General features: G+C 39.0%; 1 protein-coding gene across 5 annotated transcripts; it reads left to right on the forward strand.

The window, feature by feature from the left end:
* Window positions 1–18: 18 nt before the first annotated feature.
* PROSER1 (proline and serine rich 1) lies at window positions 19–21,745 on the forward strand. Of its 5 annotated transcripts, none has more exons than XR_012833345.1 (13): window positions 19–734; window positions 3,874–3,939; window positions 4,682–4,750; window positions 5,217–5,311; window positions 7,331–7,424; window positions 7,931–8,041; window positions 8,731–8,814; window positions 9,742–9,820; window positions 12,166–12,261; window positions 12,383–12,427; window positions 14,713–16,798; window positions 17,139–17,286; window positions 21,413–21,745. XR_012833345.1 is itself a non-coding variant. In XM_075741947.1 (13 exons), the coding sequence occupies exons 1-13, from the start codon at window positions 690–692 to the stop codon at window positions 21,416–21,418; spliced, it is 2,700 nt and encodes an 899-aa protein (XP_075598062.1). In that variant the 5' UTR covers window positions 19–689; the 3' UTR covers window positions 21,419–21,745. The 5 variants fall into 5 exon arrangements, 3 of the variants coding, with proteins under 3 accessions (XP_075598062.1, XP_075598061.1, XP_010309945.2); XR_012833346.1 differs by having other exon boundaries at window positions 21,440–21,745; XM_075741947.1 differs by having other exon boundaries at window positions 14,713–16,474.
* The last annotated feature ends 2,713 nt before the right edge of the window (window positions 21,746–24,458 follow it).

Raw genomic sequence — 24,458 nt, forward strand, 5'->3', positions numbered from 1 at the left:
GTGCTGTGGTGTCATAGGAGGGCGACGGCGGAGAGATAGGACTGGCGGAGCGGGGTGTTCTGTCGGTGGCTCCGGGCTGCGCGCCGCGTCCTCGCTTCCCGGGCTGTCTGCCCGCTGCTCCGCGGTCCCCGCCGGCCGCTCGGAAGCGCCTCGGCCTCTGACGGCCGGGATCGAAGGGTGGCGGCGCAGCGGAGCTATGGGGTGTGGGGACGCCCCGCAGGCGGGCGCAGGCTGGCCGGGCCTCGGTGCCGCGTGCTGAGGGGAGCGGCGCTGCGGGGTCGTTGCGCGGCCGCTCCGAGGGGCCGCGGCTGCCGCCCCCTTCCTGCTCCTGCCTCGGCCTCTGTGCCCCGTGCCCTTCCTCTTCCTTCCCGGCGGGAGCAGCCTTGAAACGTGCAGCGAGCGGGCGCGGGTCTCCTCCGAGGCGGCGAGAGGTACCCGGCGGTCTGCCTTTGTCTCTGGCGCTGCGCCCAGCGTTGCAAAGGCGTCAGCGCTAAATTTCCAGGGCCGAAGGACAGCCTTTCTTCCCCTGCTTTTTTAAAATTTTTTTCTTCTGTATACTATTTTTTTTTTCTGTATCCTTAAAAACTCTCAGTAGTCTTTGGTCTGGTTTTTTTTGGGTTTTTTTTTTGTTTTTTTATAATTTTGTTTTCCTCCACGTTTAAATATCTGCATTGAATGAGCTAATAAAGATGGATAAGAAATCATTTGAAACCGTGCTGGATGAAATTAGAAAGGTAACTGCTAATTTTGCATGTTAGTTTAACCATTTGGTGATATAATATTCCTCTTGATGAACACACCAGGTTAGGTGTTTGTCGTCTTTAGTAATGACTTCAGGATTCAATAAAGACTAAATTTCACCTCAGTGTGAAAAACTAATCCTGTGTTGCTGGTGTATCCTAGTTTTTGTATGTCATATATGGCAGTGTAAAGCTGCTGTGACATGCTTGCTCTCCGAGCTATTTTTATTTTCTCAGAAAACTGAAATTGAATGCCCAGACTGCTACCACTGAGCTAACAACACATGCTTGAAGAGCGCTTATTTGAAATGAGCAGTTGAATAAGTTCGTCACAGCATTTTCACTGTCCAGGAAGATGAGGAAGAAAAGCTAAAATAGCCAAGTATTTCTTATTTTGGGGAAGGGGTGGTGTTTGCTTGGCCTGACTGGAGATGGGGGACTTACAGTGCGAGATATCCACCTTTTATATGGTGGTTTAGGAGATACAACACACAAATGTGACATGAGGGGTGATTTCTAAGATGGATTCTGCTGTCCTTGTTCAAAGCCACATCTCCCACAGCTCAGGTGCATGCACGCTGTCCCCTAGGATGTGAAATCCTGGGTTTTGATGTGTGCTCTGAACTGTGCTCATGCATCTCCTGTTAAAAACTCAATGAGCAAAATACCTATGAGTTGTGGGAAGTGGAGATAGAAACCTAGGCTTCCTGGTGTCTGGCAGCTGCTCTCATTTCTTCCTGCACAGAGGCCTGCTTTTAACAGGAAAGCTGGAGGTTAGTGGTTGGGACAGTTCCCAAAATGCTGGAAGTGGAAGAGGAGACAGAAGAGTGTCTGGATCCTTCAGAACCTCTCAGATTAGTCGAAGTATAGTTCCTGTCTTGTGTGTTAAGTACAAACCTGGGGTGACGTATTTTGCTGTAGTTAAGCAGAGGTGATTTAAGTGTCACAGTAGAAGAGTTACGTATCCTGCTAAAGCTGTCTTGGTGTGAAAACGAAGGGCTTGTTTCGGATGAGGTTGCCCTATGGCAGAAAAGGAATCCTTAGCATTTTTGTTAAAGGTGTTTTTTTGTTACGATGGGTTGTCGAGGAGAGGCCATTTCCTTTCATTTGGGTGCTAGAGTTGAGTGTCAGTTCAGCTTCTCTTCAGCATGAGTTACAGTGATGGCTGCAATTGCAGTAGTATTATTTTGGAACATACTGAGGTATAAACCACTGTGCACAAAAGCCCCGGTGATGAGTCTTTGTTATCACAACTGCACTTACTAGCATTTTACATAAGGTCATTGTCATAAATTCTCCTTTATACAACAGCTATTGTCCATACTGTGTAACCAGCTAAAACCAGCCTAAGATAGTTCAGGGTGTGGACTTCCCTCCCAACCTAAGAAATTTTATGGAAAATGTGGGGGAAAAAATCAAGGAACAAATTGCACATGAGAATTGATGGTGGGAGGGAGTAATCTTTCAGATATTACTACTGCAGTGCAGCCCTTCAGAATACACTCTGTGATTACTAAAGACTTCAAACAAAAGGGTTTTTGACATGTGACGTTAGGCAATTATGTTTCCTGTATGCTATCTGCCTGTATTCCTATAAACCTAACTTACTGTTGATCTAAGGATCAGTGCTGTGCTGTGTTAGTAGTAGCTGTGCTGTTCCAGTGTAATGTTCATTTTCCAAATACTTATTTTGTATCTTTGTTGCTAGGTCTTTGTTTAAATGTCATTTCTAGATCTGTGGTAGAACCTTCTTTATTATGTGATTCACAAGTCAGTTGTGTTGGTGAGTTCCATTTTCAGTCCTACAATTAGCAGGAACAATTATTTAAATGTCTTAATGTGTAGCTTAGCTCTATCCTCCCCATATATATTTATGATTACTAAAAAAAGTGAAATTTGAGAGGTTTGGGGTTTTTTTCATATATATACATGCACAAAGCAGTGCTTTCTGTTTGTGTTCTTATTATGAAGTCATTCAGTTGTCGATTTAAGGAGAAAGAATGACATTTGTTTTGGTAAAGAAGTTGCTATATGACATACCAGGCTTTTTTTTTTTTTCCAAAATATGTGATGAGAATTAAGGGAGAGAAGAAAAGATGAGCATGAAGAGAGAAGTTCTTTTCCCCTGTGACTTCAACATGTCTGGTACTGTTGGTACAGAGAGGAAGGGGATTGCCTCGAACAGTATGTGAGTGGGTGTCTGTGCAGTCAGGTTGCAGTGACCGAGAACTTCACCTCTCTCTGTGTGGAGGGTTGAGCACAAAAAAGAAGGAATTTTAGGGCTATTGGGAAGAAGACAGAAATGGGCGTGTGGCTGAAGCTGGAGGTGATTTGCGAATAGTTAGCATGAAAGCTAGCAATAGAGGGGGCCTTGGAAACTGGGGAAGAAAGGTGTGTGCGCCAGATTGGGGCAGGAATTCAGTTGTTACCTGTCGTCTTTACGTCTTGTATGTCTATCAGTGAGCTGGGTTTGAGGAGAGGGAGGAAGCTCTGGCTATTAGATAGCCCACGTGGCTATCAACAAAACTGTCTTGCCACAAAGTCAAAAGTGGTGGCCAGTACTGCATTAAACTACTCTGCTTCCTTTGTTTTGTATGATTGCATATTAAAGTTTGACCTATGGGAAGGTAATGCTAAGAAAACATCACCCTCTGGAGCAAGCTTTTTTGTATACTTAGTTCTGTCTGTACAGACTTGTTATCCAGTCTCTTCATAAATTCACTGAAGTAAGATGCTTTGGTAATTATTTTACAGAGTACGTACAAAGAGTTTGTGTGAATAATCAACTGTATTATCTTGTTTAGCGTAAAGTTGATGTAAACCTTAGAGGTAAAAGGAAGAGTGATGATGATGTTCTCTCAGTACAGTTTTAAACAATAAAAAAGCAAAATGAAATAAAAAATGAGTTGTTTTTTTTTAAAGAAGAATTAAATTACATCTCCCTGCTTTTCATTGTTCTCTCAATTATCTAGGGAGTACTCTGTTACTTAGGAATACTGCAGTGTAATTGATGCAAATGTCACTTTGTAAGGTCAAATTTTTTTAGATTAATAGATTATTCTAGCAGATGATTTTGCTATAATTATAATTTTTCAGGAACGAATTATACATCTTTTTTTTCTGTATCTTCTAGGCTGTATTGACTGAGTACAAATTAAAAGCTATTGAATATGTTCATGGATACTTTTCTAGTGAACAGGTAAAAATCAACACTGTCATGGGTTTAATGGGAGCTATTGGTTTTGTGTATTTAGTAATACAAAAAAACAGTGTCTTCAATCATACTGAGGCTGATCATATTAGCTTTTTTAATTATTAACTGAGGAGATTTAATTCCTTTATTATATCAGCATTAATCTGTTAAAAATGGTTCCAAGTTATTTTGTTATCAAAATAATTTAATTTTCATTCCTGTTGTGCTGGGAAAATAGGAGAAATTGATCATCATGGAATTTAGGATTATTTTGCATGTGTTTTCTAAACTGGCATGTAGTAATAAGTATCCAACTTATTTTGGTACTGTGTAGATTTTTTTTTCCCTGGTGGTTTTTTTTTTTTTTTTTTGGTGTGTGTGTGTTTGGTGAATATGCTGTTTGAGATACTGAAGGTTTATAAGCTTTTTCAGAAAGACTTAATTTTTTTTTATTCTAATACTGTGGCAATTATTGTGCATATATGCTAATATATAGAGAGGAGTAAGTATCTATTTTAAATATTTCCGTAGAAAAACTTCATCTTGTAACATAGAATTTTTAGGTGCCTACTTAGAAATAAAACGAACATTGGATGCTGGTAGGCACTGATGTAATCAAGCATCACAGAGAGACACATGTGTTTTAGTAATATACCACTATACTCCAAAAATGGAAAGATCATATTGATGCTGTTAGCATATTTTTTTAATATATATAAAAGATTAATTGAAAGCCTTTCTGTTGCAGGTTGTTGAGTTACTGAGATACTTTTCATGGGCCGAACCACAGCTCAAGGCAATAAAGGCTTTACAACATGTAAGTTCTTGTGGCATAATCTTTTGGAGTAAGTTTGCCCTCTTAATCTTATTTTAATTTTGTAATGTCTACTGTTGCAACTGATGGGTCAGTCTACCCTTTAATCTTCAAAGTTTCCTCTTCATCTCTTTCTTTTTAAATGGTATCAAAATACAAAATGTTGTACTTTTAACCCGGGTATCTTTTCTGACCAAAGTATCTTTTACTTCCCTGTGTATCACAAGAATATATGTAGCTCTTTTTGACTATTGTTAACTTTCCTAATTTCTCTGCTTTTGGGAAGTGCTTTTTGCAGTTCCTTGTTCACCATTTTGCGCATAAAGTCTCCTTCCCAGTGAGAGGGATGCAATATTAAACGTTTGCTGATATACGTAATATGAAGCTGTTACTGAGTAGCTTTCTGGGTATAAAATAATTGTAGTGTCTTGTTTTATATATTTTTTTTTCTTTCTTGCTTACTTGTCAGAAAATAGTGGCAGTTCCAGCATCGAAAATGGTTAATATTCTCAACTGCTTCACATTCAGTAAAGATAAACTTATTGCCCTTGAAATCTTAGCTTCGTAAGTATCTCTCATGTTATATTTCTGTAAGTTGTTTTGGTTTTACTAATGTTTCAGTATATAATACTTAAGATACTTCTAGAAGGAAGCACTGTGGCCAGTTAACGTAAAGCACAAATCCATTATTGATGGGGCTGTAAAAAGAACTAGAAGCAGACGTTGTGCAAAATTCCATAGTTCATCTGAGTCTTGAGCATGCTTTGGGCTTCTGCCTGCTGAAAAACTGCCACTTTGCCAATATTTTTACAGTGGTCTTTAAATCTTGTAGTGAATGAAGAGGTCCTTAAGCTTATTTCTGCTCACTGAAATGTAAAAGGCTTGAGACCAGAGTGTTCTGGGCATTGACCCTTTCACATTTGAAAAGCCCTCTAAATATTATGTATGTAAAAATTAGTTAAGTAAATACATCTCTTAAATTGACACATTTGATTTACAGTTCTAATGTCTATAAAAGGTGTATAGATATTCTAAATGTATGTTTACACAGAAAGTTTGGGGGTTTTACTGAACACAGTTGCTTCAAAGGCTCTACCTTTTACATATGTTTGTATTGGAACTCCTCTGCTCGTTTTAGGGGATTCATTATATGAAGTGTTGTTCTGTTTTGAGTTGAGGTGGGGGGGTTTTGCACTAAGTATGTCTGCCTTGTATATGAATGCTATATATTACAGCCAGCTTGAACATTTTGGGGCATATAAATTCATTATATAAATATCCATAAAACAAGTAAGATTGAGGATACAGATGTTATCTTGCTTTCAGAGTTGAGCTTTAAGAAGCTGTATGAATGCTCTTAGTCTCTGTCAGACTAAAACAAAACAGGATAGCCTAAAGGAAATTCAGTGGCACATTAAACTAACCTGTTTTGCTTCTTGAAGTGAGATTGGAGCTCATATACTCTTTAGATGCTACACTTCAGCTGGTGTTTGGGGAAAGCATGGTAACTTCTTTAGCTGTTGAATTTCTGCAGTGCAAGAGCATAATAAGGGAGTCATGATATAGAAATCCTAACCCTACTTACCTTGCTAATCAAAACTAGAGAAGAAAGCTGAAAGTTCATTCACATTGAAGTTGTGGCTGCCCCCTCCCTGGAAGTGTTCAAGGCCAGGTTGGATGGGGCTTTGGGCAACCTGGTCTAGTGGAGGGTGTCCCTGCCCATGGCAGGAGGTTGGAACTAGATGATCTTTAAGATCCCCTGCAACCCAAACCATTCTATGATTTTAATACCGTTGTTTGAGGCATTTTTCCTATCTTCATTCAACATTGTGCTGATTCCATTTCTTCGAATATCCTCCTTTGAGAAGTCCTGCATTTTGGGGCTGTATTGTATTTCCAGTAGTTTGCATCAGGCTGGTAATATTTGACAGCAGTAAATGTGCTGTGGTCAGGGTTTCAAAAAAGGCTGGTAGAATCTGGCATTAGTCTCCTGGTACTTGCGCATTTTGTGTTATTTTGGGGAGAGGAACAAGGAGAAAGGAAGGGTACTTTTTGGAACTGTGTGAGGGGTTTCTCTAGCTCTGCAGAACATGGAGAGAATTGCCAGGAGTTTCATCTTTTTCATTCTGGAGTAAATAAGATTGAAATGTGTTTATCTGCTACTCTAGCAAGAAGCAGTGGCAAACTGAGTAGCTACTGCTTTTCTGCTGTACTGGGAACTGTGTGCTAGTAGCAATTAAAGCTTTCTAATGAACTGTTGTGATGCAAAATTCATTTTGTCAGTGTAGTTATTTTTGCCATAAAGTTTAGCTATCGTCCATTGTTCTGTATTGATATTTAATTCTATGCCACCATATTGATATTTAATTCTAATACCATGTTTCAGTTACAGGTATGAAGTTCATATTTAAGCTTGGGTTTTTTACTTTAATAATAATAGTAATATTATGATTGAAGTAATTATCTTTTTTTAAGGTACTGTTGGGTACTGGCTGAATAAGTGTTGATCACTTTTCAGTAGTACATTATTTCTGATAAGCATATGGAATGGCAGTAATCATCTGTCAATGTCTTTATTTATAGCAACATTGTTGATGCTCAGAATTATCGCCTTATTGAAGATCTGTTCAGAATTAATATGTCAGAGAAGAAAAGATGCAGAAGAATTCTTGAACAGGTAGTCAAGATACTTTAGTGTCCTTGATTCTATCAAATACAGTATTGTTTCCATCCTTATGGTCATTGTGGGGTCAGGACTTACCATGACGACTGCTGGGAACTACTAGTGGAAGACAAACTGAAAGAAGCAGCTGCAAAAAGATAAGAGCTATGTAATACATGTGCAAAGAAAGGGGAAGTTTCTGTCAGGCATTGGGATTGTATGGAAGAAGGTCGTAGAATTGCAGCCAATGCTGAAGGAAACAGTCTGCATGTGTTTTAGAGAACACAAAGTGCTTAATCCCAAGTTCAGTAGAAGCAGAAGTGGTCTGAGTTATTCAAAACAAAGGGAACTTTGGCAGAACTTTACACTATTTGGACTATTTAGGAAGAAGATTTGAGACAAAGCTTTGAGTTGTTCCATGTAGGTTGATTAACACAGTCTAAATGTCATGAAATAGTAATTAATTTCTTTAAAGTGTTGAATTCGATAGCAAATAATGTCCTTTCTTGGTTATTTTGCAGGCTTCAAAAACGGGTTGTAAGGCTCCTCATGCTATGATATCATCCTGTGGCATGATTCCTGGCAACCCTTATCCCAAGGGCAAACCAAGCCGCATAAATGGAATTTTCCCAGTAAGTATGATCCTATGCTTTTGCTTTTCACAGCATCCTTGATTTAGGATTCATTATAGTTTAACCAAGACCAGGATTCATATACCTCAAAGGAAAAGTGGAATCAAAACCAATGTTTTTGGGTTTTTTTACCCCTTTACCCATTTATAGGGAACTTGCATTATTTTTATTTGCCCATTCTCTTTCTATGCTGCTTCAAGTAAAGATTACTGCATAAATAAGACATTGTTCATATAAGCAAAACATTGTAAACTCCAGCCAATATTTGGCAGAATCGGGAGAGGTGTAAACAGCCTTACTGGTAGGTTGATCAGATGAGCTAATGTAGTCACTACGGTACTGCTGCTAATCTTATTGAACAACCATGTTAATTATTTCCTGTGAACACTTAAGGGACTGCAAAATGTAAGTTATCATATCCATAAATCAAATTGTAGAATTCTAATTATGTCAGAAACATGGACTGTTTAATATGCATCTCTTTACAAAAGCTCAGTGTTATAAACCAAGCTATTGGAAAGCTTTTTTACAAGCCTAGAACAGTTTCTTTTTCCTAACAAACATGGATCACTTTCAGAATATTCCAAAACTCAAGTGTAGTTTAGAAAAAAAATCAAATATGGCAGAAATTCTATAGCAAGATTTACGTCTAAAGTAATTCTTAATTGTTTAATTTTCTTTTGTTTCAGGGAACCCCTATCAAAAAGGATACAGATGAATGTACTAATGAAGGAAAGGGAATAGCAGCTCGTATACTTGGACCATCCAAACCAGTATGTCTAATAAATGAGTCACTAAATGAAACTTTAAAAAAAAAAATTCAACCACCAGCCAATTCAATGAGGTTTTTATAAAAAATGCTGTTATGTTGCAAGAAGATTGTAGGGCAGCAGTTTAAACAAAGCTAAACTTCTGTAATAAAGATAATATGACCTATTATTTTTTTATTCAACTTGAAGCTCTGGTTGATATCTGTGGGGGGATAGGATTCTCTAGTGGACTCAATGTGTATGCATTTGAAGGCAGAATTTAAACTACAGTAGCAGAACACAAAACTAAAAGCATTTTTAGTAGTTCATCATGACCTAGTGGAAGTTTTAGATAGAAATATATTCAATTATCATCTCTGAGGGTTTCCTACATGAACATAAAAACTGCCTGCATCTTGGAAATTTGAATTAGAACAGTGCCTTAGAAGGAGGTTCTTGTTTCTTGACAAAACAACTGATCTGTATTTCAAAATTTTTAAGCATATGGAGCAAACTTTCAATGACCTTGATAGTACTTTGAAGTATTGTCCAAATGCTCTATTTTCACTTCTATTATGAGATGTTTCTCACTAAACTGTAGGGACAGGTAACTTCATAAGTATTTGTTAGTTTTAAATGTGCTAAATCTTTAAAATGAGGTCAGTCCAAAGCTTCAGAGGGTGAAAACTACAAGGCAGGAAGAAGTTCCCTTTCCCACATGTGTTCAGTATTACATTAAAATCTAAAGGTATACTAGTGATGTTGGTTTCATTCTTCTCAGAAAAAGTGAAATATTTGCAGTCATCGGATATTATGAAGAAATTTGATATCACATATTTTTGCAGTGAAGAACAACTGTTTGTAGTAGTAGCTGAATGTTAGCTTTTTGTCTGAGAAACATTAGGTAATGCTTTCACTATTGCTTCTTCCGTTTGTTTTTTGTTTATGTAGGCTCCATCAACCTACAATCCACACAAACCAGTTCCATACCCCATCCCACCATGTCGGCCACACGCAACTATTGCACCAAGTAAGGCTTCTATGTGTTTTAGCTTGATGCTATTGTTTCATCCATTTGCCTTTTAAGTAATAAGTCTAACTGCCAGTTTCTCTGACCATGATCATATCTGAAACTGGCTTGAGCTCCCTAAGTATGCTCCAGGTACTGGTTTCTACCTCTTCCTGTCATGACTGCAGAGATGATAAGAAGAGGAATATATTGTATTCTTTTTTCAACGTCCACATGATAAGGAAAATTCACAATGCTGTTCTGATGACAAAATACTTCATTTATGGGAGGCATTTTGCATGTTAGACAAGACTAGGGCTGTGTTGTTGTTACAATGTTTTGACCAAGGTTTGGGCTTTGGCTTGACAAGTCTGTCAACTTGTTGCTGTTGTACCAAACTTAGGGTATAGAATCATAGAATAGAATCATAGAATGGTTTGGGTTGGAAGGGACCTTAAAGATCATCTAGTTCCAACCCCCCTGCCATGGGCAGGGACACCTTCCACATGGCCCTGAATTGGGTGGAAACACGTAGGAACTTGCTGAACGATGGTAATCTGTTTCTCAGTTGCCCTCAGCTTTACTTACCATCACAATGGGGAGAAACAGTTTCCTCAGAGAAAGGTTTAGGCATGTAGATTTCAGCCTCAGAAGGGACACAGTGATTGCCTTTTCCTGTGTTTGGTCTGACAATTCCCAGCTTTGTGCCCCAGGTAAGATTGAGTCTTTCTTCATAAACTCCTCTCTACTCTGCTGCATCAGTTGTTTGATTCCAGACACTTTTGTGAAGGGAGCGAGGCAATTGCAATTTCTTTTTGAAAAAGAGGTGGAGTACTTACATAGTCAGACTGGTCTTTTTGAGCAGCAGCTGAAAGCTTTTCCTAATCTTGCTATTCTGTACTGTAAAACAAGGAGTGCTTGTGATTAGGAAGCTTGCTTTTCACTGATGTTAGGAATTTCAGGGAATTTTTAAGGCATTTGATGTGGTAGAGCTCTTAGCATGCATGTTAAAGGATGAGTCATCTCACCAACTTGATGTCTGCAAGTCTCTTTATCGTCGGTTTGGAAAAATTGACACTACTAGTGGCTAAAGTAAGTCTGATGATTTGTGCCCTAGAAATGACTTGCACCCCAGAAAGTGTACAGAAAACTTGCAGACTAGCTCAAATTTATGTTAAACAAATCCTATCCAAAGTAGGTTAGGGCACAAAATTTGGCCTGTGACTGGATGTAAGTATTAGTACATTTTAAGATATGAGACAGCTTTTGAGGTTTCAGGGCCTTACTAGGCTGCAGCATGGTTTTTAAAAAAACCCTTTTGACAACAGAACTCATAACTGATGATATATTTATATAAAATGCATTTAATGAGATTGCAGATGCTGACCTGAAACTATTGAATGTTGTTGTTTTCAAGCAATGGTCAGAATGATGTTTTGTTTTCTGCCTCTTATATGTATTGGTTTAAAATTTCCTTCCTGGGTGATGCGATGATTGTTAGTTACTTGTCTAATTTTCAGCCAAGAGTTGTCATGCAAGAAATTTTAACAGTAGGTAGAACAATTATGAAAGTGTGAAATCAGAAAGGAGTTATGTATGACAAATTACTGCACTTTGAGTAATGTTCAAGTGCCTCCTTTTCCCATGAAGCGTAAGTTCTTATACTCTTAAAAATATTCGTTGAGGACCACTGTGAAGTATATTTATGTTCCTGTGATTTGAATTCTGATGTTCGTCATCAGAACTGTATACCGCAGCTCTACAACAGTTTGAGTTGCTCCAAAGAATAAGGGAGGAAAAAAGGTATTTTTTTCATATGTTAAGTACAATATGTATTTTATATTAAAATAATTTGCTTGAATTTCTTAACATTTAAAGAAATATTGAAGAAGTATCTGAGATGGGACATTTTTCTCTGAATCTTCTGACCAGCATTGGAGGGCTGGTCATGGTCACTTGTGTGTGTTTGGCTCTTTTGTTTGTCAAGCTTTAATAGTAAAGGAAGTGTTGTAACAGCCTTGAAGTTAGGAATAGAAAAAGAACAAAAAGTGCTGCAGAGACTCTGAATCACTCCTCCCCTTGGAGTTTTTCAGGCAAAATGGAACTGAAAACAATTGAAACCTGACTTTTTCAGGTCTCTTTCAAAAGAGAACTGCCCTTACTCAAATTTGGATCACAATGCATGTCACTCAGGCAGACATTGGCAAAAGCCATCATCCAGCCTGGATGATTAACTGGTCCAGCTCTTTGGTGAAAGAACGCCTCACAATCTTGAAAATGTTCTTTTAAAGGAAAAGACACTTACTGGTTCATTTAGATATGGGTTTTTCTGACAACTGAGATGTGTATTGCATTTGTTCTTTTAGGTGCTTACAACAATGTTGGCTTAGTTCCAATGGCTAATGTCATAGCTCCAGGCTTACCAGCTCCTCCACCGTACACTGCTAATCAAGTGGTATCAGGTAAAGCATGTCTACCTTTAAAAAAGTTGATGGTATTTTTTCAAATTCGTTGTTGTGTATGAATCATTCATTGCTAGACTTTCATTTGCTTTTAAATAACAAGCTGTTGTTCTGTGTTTAGAAAATGAGGACCTTTCCGGACAGGCAAAACCTTCCCAAAATCAAGGTAAATTGCAAATCCACAGGGGGATTTTTGTGTTGATCGTATCTTTGTTATTTGTTCAGAAAATGTAAACAACTTATTTGTTTAGTGGGATTTTCATAAGCCTCTAAGTATTTAACTAATGTTGGAATAGGATCCCTTGAGAGTTGAGAAAAAAATCATCTTAGGCATTTGGCACTTAGAAGCATATAAACGTTACAATTCGGCCTTTTGTGTTAGCTGATTAAAGTTTTATATTCTTCAGCATATGTGAGAAATCATGTAAAAAAATAAATCAAAATATGCTTTGCAATGTAGCGCACTGAAACACTTCATTAATATCTTTGCAGTTGTTAAAACTTTGGACGTCTATTTGAAAATTCATTCAGATTTCAATTTCATAATGGGAAGCTAGGAATACAAGGGAGACAGATACTTTGTTCATAGTTTGTTGAAATCCATGTGTAGAATGTCTTACCCCAGACTGTTACATCCAACTATGTCTACCTGCACTTTTATCTTATCTTTTAAATTCCAATTCTTTTTGCAGAAGAGAGATGTCCTTTTTTTTTTTTTGGTCTATATTTGTGTGGTACTTTATATGCTTTGTGCACTTAGTACAAGTCATAATAATAAATTCCATTCTGAACTACTTACAACAAAGGCTTTGATAATACTTTGTTAGGTTTGACAAAGAGAAATTGAGAATCTACTGATTGTTGAGTCAGGCATAATAACAAATACCCAAAATAAATGAAATGACCATGATAAGTTTAGCTCCTGTAAATATTTCTAAGGGAAAAAAAAAGTTTTTTCTTTTCCTCTCTATGCCCAGGGATGGTTCTACAGTTATGTTGCTGTTTCAAAGAATCACTTTATTCTTATATACCCCTTTAAGTGTGCACGTATTTACAAGGTAGTTTATACAGCTAAATGAATACAGTGTAAGGAATAAAGTCTTCTGTTAGGAGGAGAAATTCAGTAACAGCTCTGGGTTCTATTGCAGCTGCATTTCTCTGGTGATAATCTTGGCTGTCAGGATTAACAACTGTGATCTTTAGGAGAGTCTTCAGCTTGGAAACAGGATGAGGAAAAGCCAGAATCCAGAGCTGTGCAATCTGGGTCTAGGGTTTCGGAAAATAATATGTTAAAGGAAATACTTTGTTTGCAAACGTGCTAGTTTTAGAGTTTCAAGATACATAAACTGGGAGTTGTTCATATCAACTTAGTTCCAAGATTTTAAAGACTGCAGGTTTGGTTTTGTGTGTATGTGTAGAATTTGGACAAGAGAGAAATCTAAGCTGTTACAGAGTTATGGGTGATGAGTTTGGTTGGATCAGTGATTTGCTTACAGTTGAACAGATTATTTTAAAAGTAAAATAAAGCATGAGGGGTGTTTGAGAGGAGTGATTAATTAACACATTCATACTCCACAGGAAACTAGATAGAGGCATATCAAGGGTCTTGACATGCCAGTGTTCATAAATGCAGCTTCTTTCCATTAACCCCCACATCCCCATTCGCAGTGTGCCTGCCATTTTCCTCCAGCTTGACTGATATCTCTTTGACTTACTTTGTAGGATTGATATAAGCTGGTATTCCTAGTAGCAGGTGCTTGCCTCGATTATAGACACCTGACTTCAGACTTACAGAAATATTTGTTGATATGGTCAAGTGCCTATGTTAGTTTAATACTGTAGTGTGATACATGAATTTAAAAGTGTACCTTCTTAGAATCAAAATCTGAAGGAAACACAGTGAAGAGAATGACGTGATTTTGAAGCAAGGAAAAATACCAGCACCTGAAATCAGCTTTCTGCAGTTGTTGACTAAACTTCTCTGAAATCATGATACATTGAATTAACTGGTTCTGAAGGAAATTCTGACCTTCAGTGAGAGTGGATGCAGAGGAGCCCAGGTGATCTCATGCCGATGGAATATTAGATCTGGTTTGGGTACTGCCAGATGTTAGGGACCAGAGGGAGGGTGTTTACCTGTATCACTTAGACATTCTTACGGAGTACATTTAAGTATCTAATTGTCTTGCATGAGATCATGAAGAGGTAGCAGATGTCACAAAGTGTTTTAAAGAGGAGTGGTAGCCTACGTGATGTACAACGTGTGTGATGTGTTTGTATGTACCTTTTTGTTTTGTTTTCATAGGTTCCAGTGTTCACTGTTTATATACAGACATTGTATGTTAGCTATTGCCTGTGTATCATGTTTTGAAATGCTGTGTAATATGTGTTTGTTGATTTCAAACATTTCTGACGGTTTCAAGTATTCTTACCAGTTTTGTTTCTTTGCAGCTTTTTCTGCACAAGCGAATCAGCTCTTTACTCCTCATGGTTCTAATCCTTCAACACCTGCTGCTACTCCAGTCCCTACCCCATCACCTGTCAAGGCAATAAGCCATCCATTAGCACCTGCAACTCCACTCATATCTGGGATGAACATGCCTACCCCTGTCCTTCCTGTTTTCCCAGAACAGGTCTCCTCTTCCATCCACACATCTCAGCCATCCACTCCAACCCCTACTGTCATCAAATCCCTTTCATTGCCTGGTGTTCCTGTCACATCTGTTCACAGTGCAACCTCTACCCCTATCCCTGCAGTTTTTTCTGGGCTGGCTTCTATACCCACTGCTGCGCCAGCTCCGCAAGGTTCTTCTACACCATGTGCCACACCTGCGCCTAGTGAAGCTTTCGCATCTGCTACTGCACCATTTGCTGGCCTCCCGTTCTCTGCGACCTCTTCAATTGCTTCCACTAATAATCCCACTCCATTGTCATCAGTTTTTGCTGGCCTCCCTTTGTCCTTGCCTCCCAACGTACAAGGGATTTCTAGTCCTGTTCCATCTACAATTGCTAATTCTCCTGCCACTACCATTCCTGGTTCACTTAGCTTGCCTAACCCAATTTTGTCTGTCTTAAAGGGATTTCTGACATCAAATGACACTTCATTAATCAATTCATCTGCTTTACCTTCTGCTATGACAAGTGAGCTTGCTTCTTTATCTGCTCTTGCTAATCAAAGCTCTGACCCTCCCACTTCCTCTGTCAACAAATGTTATACTCCATCAGCCACCCCCACCCCACAGCGTTCCTCCACACCTGGGCTGGCCATTTTTCCAGGTCTTCCATCCCCATCTGTGGCCAATTCTAGTTCCACTCCTCCAACATTGCCTACACAGTCACCTTTAACCACTTCACCATCAATTATGCCAGTCAACTGTGGCTCATCAGCCTCCATCTTGCATGGCACAAGCCCTACTAATCCTGATCAGCAGCTCTCATCAGCCCCAGCTGCCACAAATGTCCCAGTTCTGGTCAAAACAGAACCCATGAGTCCTACTCTCTCAGCCTTCAAAGGTCCTTCTCATTCAGCTGGCCCTTCTCACGGCACTATAGGACTGTCAGCGCTTGGGCGTGCATACACCTCGGCAGCTTCAGTGCCAGTCAGTTTACCCAGTTCCCTGAACCCAGCGCTATCAGGTCTCTCCTCTTTGAGTGCTCCTCTAAACAATTCCAGTTCTCTGGCTTCCATTTCCCTCGCCCCACATGGTTCCTCTGCTCCCATTACCCCGGTGTTCAATGGACTTCCTCCTTTTACGTCTCTAACCAGTAACTTTGCTTTTACTGGTAATCCAGCACTTACGCCACCCGTCACTCTCCCAGGGTCTTTGTTACCTACTCCGTCTACAACCGCTTCAGCCGTGTCTGCCCCTCATGTGAGTTCCACCGCCGCCGTGCTCTCAGGACTCGCCGCCTCAGCAACAGTCTCTGCTCCACCCTTCTCGCTTAACTTGTCCAGTGCCGTCCCTTCCCTTTTTTCTGTTGCCCAGGGACCTCTGGGATCATCAAACCCATCCTTCCCTGGTTTTCCTGTCTCTAACACACCCTCTGTCACTCCTGCTCTCCCTTCTTTCCCTGGCCTCCAGGCATCTTCTGCAGTAGCAGCAGTTGCACCGTTGCCGGCAGCTGCCACAGCCCCATCTCCGGCTCCGGTCCTGCCAGGGTTTGCCTCGGCCTTTAGCTCAAACTTCAACTCTGCACTTGTTGCACAGGCTGGGTATGTTTCTGTTTCTGAAGGAGGTCAGAACCATTTCTTTTTCTCTTGAGCAAAACACTGATTTTACTATGGGCATAGATGTTATTTTCACTCATAGTTAGTAATTATGGTTAATTTTTAAAGTTAGTTCACCAGTAGATTTCCACCTGTCTTTAGACACTGATAGATAGAGTAGTTACTAAATAGGTTGTTCTCAGTAGTCCCTGTTATGACAGTCTAATCCAGTGAGGTGCTGAGTGATCTTATTTCCCAGATGAGGATACTTGGCACCTCCTAGGCTTTTACAAGAATGGATTCCACGTGGGCATCCATTGACACATCCAGGTAATAGCAGACAATATCTTAGATGTTCCTATGTTTTAAGGAAGAATTCAGCATTAACTTTTGTCTGTAAAGGGTTTTTGTGTGCAAACTGCAGGCACAGCCGAGGTACAAAAATTTTTGAGTTCCCTTAGGTGTGCTCCAGACAGTCTTGGTTTGTGTGTGCATGAATAATTTGTAGGTGGGTAGAGACTGGGCTTCTGTTTGGAAATTCTGGACTTTATGAAGTTTAGAAAAAGAGCTGCTTTTCTAATTTACGTAGACGTAAGCTTATATAGAAAGAAACATAGGATGAAACAGTGCAGATGTTTCTAACAATAGCTGCATCTTGACATTCTTTCAGCTTGACTTCTGGACTACAGACACCAGGAAATGCAGTTTTTCCTGGTCTTTTATCTCTCCCTGGTATCCCTGGCTTTCCCCAAAGTGCCGCACAATCTTCCTTACAGGAACTGCAGCATAGTGCGGCTGCGCAGTCAGCACTACTACAGGTAACATGCCTATTTGTTAATACTATTTTGCTTCCAGTAATCGTTTGAGCATATACTTGTGTGTTAACTTCTTGGGATTAATTGAAGTCAGTAAATGATTAAAACCCCTAACCTGTTTGAGAACTGATTACAAGGACGACGATAAAGAACAACTCTTATAACTTCTTACTCAAGGCCAATGTACAATGCTTCTGGATGTTATGAATGTGATTAAGCCCTTTTTGAAAACTCTTTGTAAAATGGGGAGGAGTTTCACATGCAAGTGAAATTTTTGCTAGGTTTGTGTTAAATCTAATGAGCTGACAATGTAGTTGCAAAATTTGTGCTCAGTTCCAGTCTGACATTTTAATACTTAGAGATTTCTGTAGAAAACCACTTTGTGTGAATTATGTGCCTCTATACATAAGCAATCAGGTTGTCTTGAATTTGTGTCTGCTGTGGTTGTGCCTCTTGATAGTTCCCACAATTGTAATACAAGCTTGAGGTGGGTTTAGGTAATGAGTAGTTTCATCATCTCTCTTGCCCATGAAACAACTTGTTTCAGTTATCAACCTACATAAGTTAACTGATACTATCAACAGAATTTGTATTTAGTTGTTTACTTTGCCTTTTGTTAAAAACGACCTCTACAGATTAAGGATTCTGATAGGAAATCTGTCCTTCTCTACAAAATACTAAAAGAGGCAGACAAGTGTCTAGAATTAATGTTTTCTCTCTTCTGTGACACATGAGTTTTTCAAATGGACCATGTGTCGAAGTACTGTTCAGTATGCAGAATATTGTCAGATATTTTTCGAATATCAGGGGAAATAGATCAGAAGCAGCAAATCACTTAATCTAGGCCATGCAGTTTAGAAATTCTGTAGAAATCTATGTATGCAGATTGCATTGAGAAAACGTCAGTTTTCTTGTTTACAAGTTCCAATCACTAAAATTAACGCTTAGCTACTTGAGCAATGAAGATAAAGGAAGTTTGAAGTCAGTGAAATACTACAGCTCCTGATTAAGCTATGTCTTCCAAATCACCTGTGGCTTACTCCACTGGAAAGGAAATGCCATTAACGCTTCTTCATTTTTCCTTTTAATCCAGCCGATTTCCTCATTCTCTGGTATTTCAGAGCAATAGTTGCACTACAGTTTAACATCTGGGTATAGGTGCACTGCTCATCTCTATTCTTTGCATACTTCAGATTATACTTTGTTTGTTTTGGCTTGAGTAGGACTGGTATTATGCCTGAAGTTTTGCTTGATTCACATTTCTGTTTGTTTCTTTGTTTTTATCAGTGCTGTTTCCTAACTTCTTCTCTTCCTTGAAGGCACATTCTGCTTCTGCTCTGGAGAACTATACAGCTCAGCCTGAAGGTTTTGCTAACTATCCATCAACACCAGGAACACCATTTTCATTGCAGACCAGTCTGCCCCAGAGTGGATGGCAATAAATACCAGACATTTTTAAAGACTGCAGTGGTTGCTTGACAGAGCCTGATCCTATTCACTTGGAAGGCTGTCTCCGCGTTAGTGGGAGCGTGGTCTGATTTGGGGAAAGAGGGGGAAGACATGAGGGTAAAATGATTCCAGGAGGCTGTGTCAGATGTCAAACCTAATTTGTAATTGCATTTAATTGATTCAGGGTCTGATCCTGTGAATTGCTGAGCATCCTTGACTCTCCTTTTAGCTTATGAGTTGAATGTTTGGCATCTTACAGGATCAGGAATGTTCAAACAGACGTTTATGTAAATAGAGCAATTGGCTGTCAAACTGAATGGGGAGAACAAGTATACTTAATAGTGTGTATAAGCACCTATCCTTCTGTTATGTTTTGTATGGTATATGTGGTTAATATAGAATGAGATCTAGACTGAAACTAGATACTTAAAGCTGTAGACGATCTTTCGTCTACATGCACACTTCTTGTGTGTGCACAGATCAAGGTCAGTTTATGGTTCTTCAGATCTTTTCTTCATATGTGTGAGGATCTCCTGTTAGCATCAGTAGTGTGTTAAGGGGAGGCTAGATCAGAGGGGTGTGTGGGTTTTCTTACGCTTTGAAATACTGTCATGGGCTTGCTGCTGAATTGAGTACTCCTTTGTCTGAATCTGAACAGGAGAGCTAGGAAATGATGCTGTACTGTATTTGGCTAGAAGTGGATTATGTTTTACTGGAGTATGGTTTAGCTAGCTAAGAATATGTCTTTCTGAAGTACATAAAAGCATTTTAATTTGCCTCTAAAATAATATTCCATAACATTCTCTCTGCCCCCACACCTCTCTGTGAATGAAATAATTGTACTGCGGATAGGCTGCCTATCCGGCACTTTTGACTGCAGACTTTTGTGAATGTTTACAGACATGGGTCAAGTTCTTCTCTCCCTTATACTCATAAACTCACTGGTTATCTATATGCTTTTCAGCTATAAACCACAACTTGATGGTGCTTATGTTATCCTGTGAATATAAGTGGGAGCAGAATTTGGACCATGGATTTTTTAGTATTTTTCCTTGGAAAACGTACATGATTTTAAAGGCATATAGCTAAATTAACTGTATTGGTTAGGAAGGGTTATGATGCAGCATATAGAAAGGTCTTGCTTTGTTAATGAAATTCAGTTGTGCACTCTTCTAATAATGTTAGTACCTGTGGCAATGTGTAACACATGATTGAATATCATCTATTTAAGATAAACTCTTGATCATGTTCTAGAGACAATAGAGAAGAATGATATTCAATCCTGTGATTAAATTAAAACGTAGAGGATACTATACTGTAGAAAAGCTCTGCACCTAGAGTTTTACTTTTTTAAAGATGAATTCTGCTGGGAGATGTTGCTAATGTATTTTCTTTCAAGATGTGAACAAACTTTTTTAGAACATTAATGGAAATTCCTGTATTGGTTTTTAACACAGTTTTTTTAAATAAAAAATTTACAGTCATGGCAAAAAGGCTTTGCTGACTATTTACATATTTGCATAAAATAGAGATGAATAAACTTGTTTTTACTAAGACACTTCCTAATGTTTGATCTTACTTATGCTGTTTCTTTATGATGCAGAATTATATATTGAATGATAAAATTGGTTTCCTAATAAGTGGCAATAGAAATATCCTGCGAAGTGTTTAGATAAAAAAATTAAATAGTGTCCTTGATACTTTGTCAGCAATTGGGTAGTCTTGCATTTTAATAATCAAATTTACATATTACTTTAGATTTAAAGATAAAAACATACTGCATTTTATTTTGTGAAACCTGTTGAATTGTAATGATTCTCCACTCTGAACTGCTTTTAAAATCAGTGCCTTATATCTTGATTCAAGAAATCAGTGGAAAAAATCTCTACCATCTTTCATTATCCTTTCCTTCTCATTTTTTCCATGACTTGTTCTTTGTAGATTTGGAGAAGGAGAAAATAAAAATACAGGTATCTTCTCGAGAGCGAATTGGCTTTTGTCCCATAGGTGTGAATGTAAAGTAGTTCAAAGTCAGTAAGCGTTTTGTAACCTTACTGAGGTACTGAGTTTGATCACCGATTTGAGTCCTAGTTTCCCCATCGAGCAAAGTTTAAACTATTCACATTGCCTCTAGTGAAAAACAAGTGCCAGACATCAGCTGTTACACAGTGTTTTATGAAAAAGTAAGCAGTTTGTACATCTGTTTCTGAAAAAAAAAGTTTTCTGAAAACATCTATTGAATGGTCAAGGGTTGTGGGTTGTTGATTTTCTGTCTGAACATTAGACAACTCAAAGATACCTACGGGATTGTGAAGCCCTGTTTCTCCAAATGAAAACAGGTGAGAAGTAGTGAATATCCACTGTATTAAATGCTATTCTCCTGAAACAATGTACTTGCTAAATGGTGTCTAGCCACTTTACCCAGAAAAGAGTATTTCACACACAGCTGGTGCAGTTTTACATAGAAGCTCATCATCAGTGTTAGACAAGTGAACAAATAGGCTAAGAAAGATTATACTGTCAGGTTTTTCTGTCGAGAATGGGCTCTCTGGTTCTTACCATATTTTGTAGGAGGATTTTGTAAATTGAACTTTCCAGTGATTAGGATTAAGGTAAATTTCAATTTGTTAAATATTTTGCCTGATGTAAAATTATTTTTTATTAATTTTTTTCTCTTCAGGAATAAAGTCTGTGTTCTGCATTGCAGCAAACTCCTGTGACCCAGCCTTGGAATCTCTGAGGGGAGTGATTTGTCCTGAGCTCTTTCATGCTTACTTGAGCACCATTTTTAAAAAGCCAAGGAAAAGTCTGCTCCTGAGGCAAACCATGCTGGATCTTACACTGAGCTGGGAAAGGGCTGTTGCTGTATGACTTAATTCAGGACTAACTATTATTTTTTCATTGTTCAAGTTGCATATTACTGCTGTATTTCAGCTATGTTGACAGACTGCAAAGATAAGGTGTAGTGAAGCGTTCTTTGAAATAAAATCTTTGTTTGGAACAACTAAGAATATATTGGGATTGTGTTTCAAAATACAAGTTTAAATATTTATTTCAAGTGCTTTAATTACAGCTGTAGTGAATATGAGAGAAGCAGAGCAATTTTCTGTCCTCTTCTTCCTCTGCTTTGTAAGCGAGTGTTGTGAGTTTGGCTGGGCCTGGAAGGAAACTTGCTGTGGTATGAATGCTCTTACTCTCTTGCAAATTGCCTTCCTTCCTGGACTGAGATGGAGCGATCCCTTTGGTTGACTCTCGTATTGACTCATGCTCTGGCGAAGTGTAGCCAGAGGGGTGCCTCCTGTCATCTTCCCCATCTTCAGCTATTGACAACTGATGCCATTTGCACAAGGAGGAGCAGGAGCAATATGGGGATGTTCCTACAAGCAATAGGATGGTACTGTTAATTTTCTCTATGTCCTGTCCCTTCTACATTTTGATCTGGGGGAAAGAACGACGAACCTGAAACAAATAGGCTAGTATCTATTCTGGGGCACAAATGAGGGCCAGGAAAAGACTAGACTGGGAAATCTTTAGGGAGTGGCCAAAGCCTAAGTATGGGAAAGAAAGTATTGTGGCGTTAAAAAGGCCAGAAAAAGACAACCCAAAACCTACAGCTTTATTATATGGAAATGTCATGTGAGGACTGCCTGATTACTTTTTTGATACCTTTGGGATTAGCACTGTTTAGAAACGGCTGTGTGTAAGAATTCCCCTTCTGGTTTTAACAAACTTTGAAGCGAGTGCTTGGTCTGTAGGGTTAAGTCTGCGCAACTGGGTGATAAGAGAGAGCAACTGGACACTTTAGGGAAATTGTAAAGGACTGGTGCCATTTGCAAATGTAGCAGTTGGTGCAGAGAGCTGTTGGAGAATGGCCTGCTCACAGGTAAGCACCTCCTCCATTTAGCAGTTGTGTGTCCTTTGGGAATTGAAGGCTTTATCTATATCGGCACACTGCAGAAATAGCTGAACTGCCACCGACCCGAACCACATTCATCTAATGTTGCTTCTAAGTCCTGCTGAAGTGGCTTTGCACTCAAACTGGTTTTCTTTGTGGCACTGCTCTGTGAGACAGGGCTGCGACGTGTTTGGCACCAGTGAACTTGCAGCTTGTAAACTGCTTTGCCCCAGAGCCCTAACGTATTTTCTTCTCTGAGTGTTTTATATGAGTTATCCACATGCCCCGGGATAGCCCCAAGGAGGAAGGGTTAAGATTGCCCTGCCTTTGACTTCAGATTTTTGAAATGGGGAATAAAAGTATAACTGAATTTAACATGGAGAAACTAATACAGCGATGCTCCTGAACAGAAAAGAAAAACACCATCTGCTTTAGTCACCTTTCAAGGGATATATTTACAAGCACCTCAGGGAATTATCAATAAACAGCAGGGAGCAATTATTTCTGTTAGATTTTAATATGTTTTGCTCATCTATCTTGATGGTGTAAGCAGCTGTGTAGATTGTGGCTTTCAAATGGCTTGGAATAAAGTTATTTTCAATAAAACTGAGTTGCTCTAAAGTTAAAAATATGTTGGGGTAGTTTTGCATGTTATGTTTTTGCTTCTGAAATAATTAAAGCACATTTTTCTTCTGTTCCCCCTTGCTCCCCTACTAGTAGGCATCTGTCCTGAACAGGTTTGATCTTACAGCTCAACGTGAGAAGCCAAATAATTTGGAAAATGCTACGAATGACTTCAAATGGATATTGTCACATCTTTGGGAGGGTATTGCAATAAGCGCACCGATCCCAGTTTTGCAAGCTGTTTGTGCTTATGGTTTTCTTTGCGATTTAAAGCATCCATTCAATGTTGTAGTTTCCTCTCTGTGAAGCTGAGACAGGATTCTCTGGGGAGCAATCGGCTTTGAATGACCCATCTGGGGCCAATGTGATTACTGGCAAGGATGAAGGCTTAAGTGAAATGAAGCTGGAGCCCAGCCTTGGAAGATATTCTGGATGATGGATACACACAGAAAAGAGCCATATAATTAATGCAGCTATATGTCAAACTCATAAACTACATAACAAAAGCCACCTCATTTTTTCTCAAATAACAAGCAACAGATTTGTGTCCTGTGAGAAGGCTGCTCTCTGCTGCTGCAGCCTTCAGAAATGGCTTAGTCTGAAATAGTATGCTTGGCTTGATTGTCAATATTAAAAAGTGTTTTGTGAAAAATATTCTAATTTGGGGGGAAAATTTAAGATTTTGGAGCTTAAATGCTGCTTCTGTGGCTTTAAGGTTATCTAGCACAACAGGGTTCAACCTATTGTGATGTACAGTATCAAGTGTGTGCTGAGCTATTCTACACAGCACGTGGACCTCACCCAGAGTATTATTTATGTTGCTAGTGTTTGAGAGCTGAACAGTAGCTGAGCCCCCTAATATTGAGGTGTACAGCAGAGGAGCAGTACTCAATCTGTGCCCTCTGCCTTTATAAAATCATAGGATCATTTAGGTTGGAAAAGACCCTTAAGATTATTGAGTCTAACTGTAAACCTAACACTGCCAAGTCCACCACTAAACCATGTCCCTAAGCACCACATCTACACGTCTTTTAAATACCTCCAGGGATGGTGACTCAACCATTTCCCTGGGCAGCCTGTTCCAGTGATTGACAACCCTTTTGGTGAAGAAATTTTTCCTAATATCCAATCTAAACCTCCCCTGACACAACTTGAGGTCATTTCCTCTTGTCCTGTCACTTGTTACTTGGGAGAAGAGACCAACACC

Source organism: Balearica regulorum, chromosome 1 (genome assembly GCF_011004875.1).
Source record: "Balearica regulorum gibbericeps isolate bBalReg1 chromosome 1, bBalReg1.pri, whole genome shotgun sequence".
In the NCBI taxonomy this organism is placed as follows: Eukaryota; Metazoa; Chordata; class Aves; order Gruiformes; family Gruidae; genus Balearica; species Balearica regulorum.

What these genes read in the sequence shown, in the direction of transcription:
- PROSER1 (XM_010311643.2), top strand. Translation starts at nt 690, where the DNA reads ATGGATAAGAAATCATTTGAAACCGTGCTGGATGAAATTAGAAAG. An exon ending in GCATAAATGGAATTTTCCCA is followed by an intron (nt 8,042 to 8,730) that starts GTAAGTATGATC and finishes CTTTTGTTTCAG; the next exon opens with GGAACCCCTATCAAAAAGGA. An exon ending in CGCAGTCAGCACTACTACAG is followed by an intron (nt 17,287 to 18,602) that starts GTAACATGCCTA and finishes TCTTCCTTGAAG; the next exon opens with GCACATTCTGCTTCTGCTCT.